At 33.2% G+C, this 1,114-nt stretch overlaps 1 protein-coding gene across 3 annotated transcripts in view; it reads right to left on the reverse strand.

The window, feature by feature from the left end:
- Positions 1-728: 728 nt before the first annotated feature.
- The window catches only part of LOC111397017 (subtilisin-like protease SBT1.7), a 5,817-nt gene continuing 5,431 nt past the window's right edge, over positions 729-1,114 (reverse strand). Inside the window, exon 2 of one of the 3 annotated variants that reach the window (XM_023023679.1) lies at positions 729-1,086. In XM_023023679.1, coding sequence (XP_022879447.1) covers positions 1,077-1,086 — 10 coding nt within the window. In that variant the 3' untranslated portion in view covers positions 729-1,076. The remainder of the gene's footprint in view (positions 1,087-1,114) is intronic. The other 2 variants (XM_023023677.1, XM_023023678.1) reach the window with 2 other exon arrangements.

Below are 1,114 nucleotides of genomic sequence, written 5' to 3' on the forward strand. Positions count from 1 at the left end.
GTAGAAGGTCAATTTTGGTGTTAACATTCCATATTTTTCAGATGCATGGCAGTATTGTTCAAATTTTATAAACAAATTTATTGCATAATGAAACTCACAGTCAAACCAAATAAATGATGTTTTTACAATGGATCCTTCGCACAGGGCTTAATGTTTATCCTAAATAGTGGATATTCTTCATAATTGGGATTAGATGACAAGACATTGGAACATAATGTTTAGTAAAAAAATAATGTTATTTATAGTTGTTCATCACTTTAATCATCATATGTGGCATATAAATGACAGGTAATTATTTGATGCATGAATCAATAAAAAACTATCATATTAATGTATCAAATAATCAACTAACATGTATACGTCATGCAGGACAACTACAGTAGTAAACGATTACGAAGAGCATTACTCTTTAGTATAAATAGTCTTTTATGTCCATATTACTTGCATCTCAAAGTATGGTTCTATTATTTTTATTTCGAAATCTATTAATTGTCGCTTTAACTATCTTCTAGACTTGGAGGCTAAATTATTTGGGAAATGCTAAGGAAACATGGAGGCTGACATCCCCAACCGAAACCACACAATAGGTAGGGGGCGGGGGGGAGGGGGTCCTTGTGGGATTTCGGTCATTTAGTCCCCTGTTTCCTTAGCATTTCCCAAATTATTTTACTTTTCATCACATCTAGAACAACTTACAAGTCTTTAATTGCAAATTTATTACGAATTGATTGAACTTTTCTTCATTGATTCATTGAAACCAATCATGTCACTTATTGAATAAAAATAGAAAACAAGAATTTAGTCATCTTATCATAATTAACTTAAAATTACTAAAACAGCTTCTACTCACTTCCCTCAGGCGAGCCAAATACTATTTCTGAGCTCAATCCAGGGACATCAAGCTTAGTCCGCTTGAAACTCTCGCTCTCTTCTTCCTTTTTTTATTTTTTCACTTTTTTTGGCTCTTTTGTGTAGTTTGAGCAAAAGAGCTTTTAAGCACAATAAAACATTGAAAGGGGACTGCCCAAATAAGCATCTTTTAGATACTTTTAAGCAGAATCAAACGCGCTCTTTCGCTAAGTCCAACTAACAGCCACTGGACTTCCAACACTAT

Source organism: Olea europaea, chromosome 7, assembly GCF_002742605.1.
Source record: "Olea europaea var. sylvestris chromosome 7, O_europaea_v1, whole genome shotgun sequence".
Classification (NCBI taxonomy): Eukaryota; Viridiplantae; Streptophyta; class Magnoliopsida; order Lamiales; family Oleaceae; genus Olea; species Olea europaea.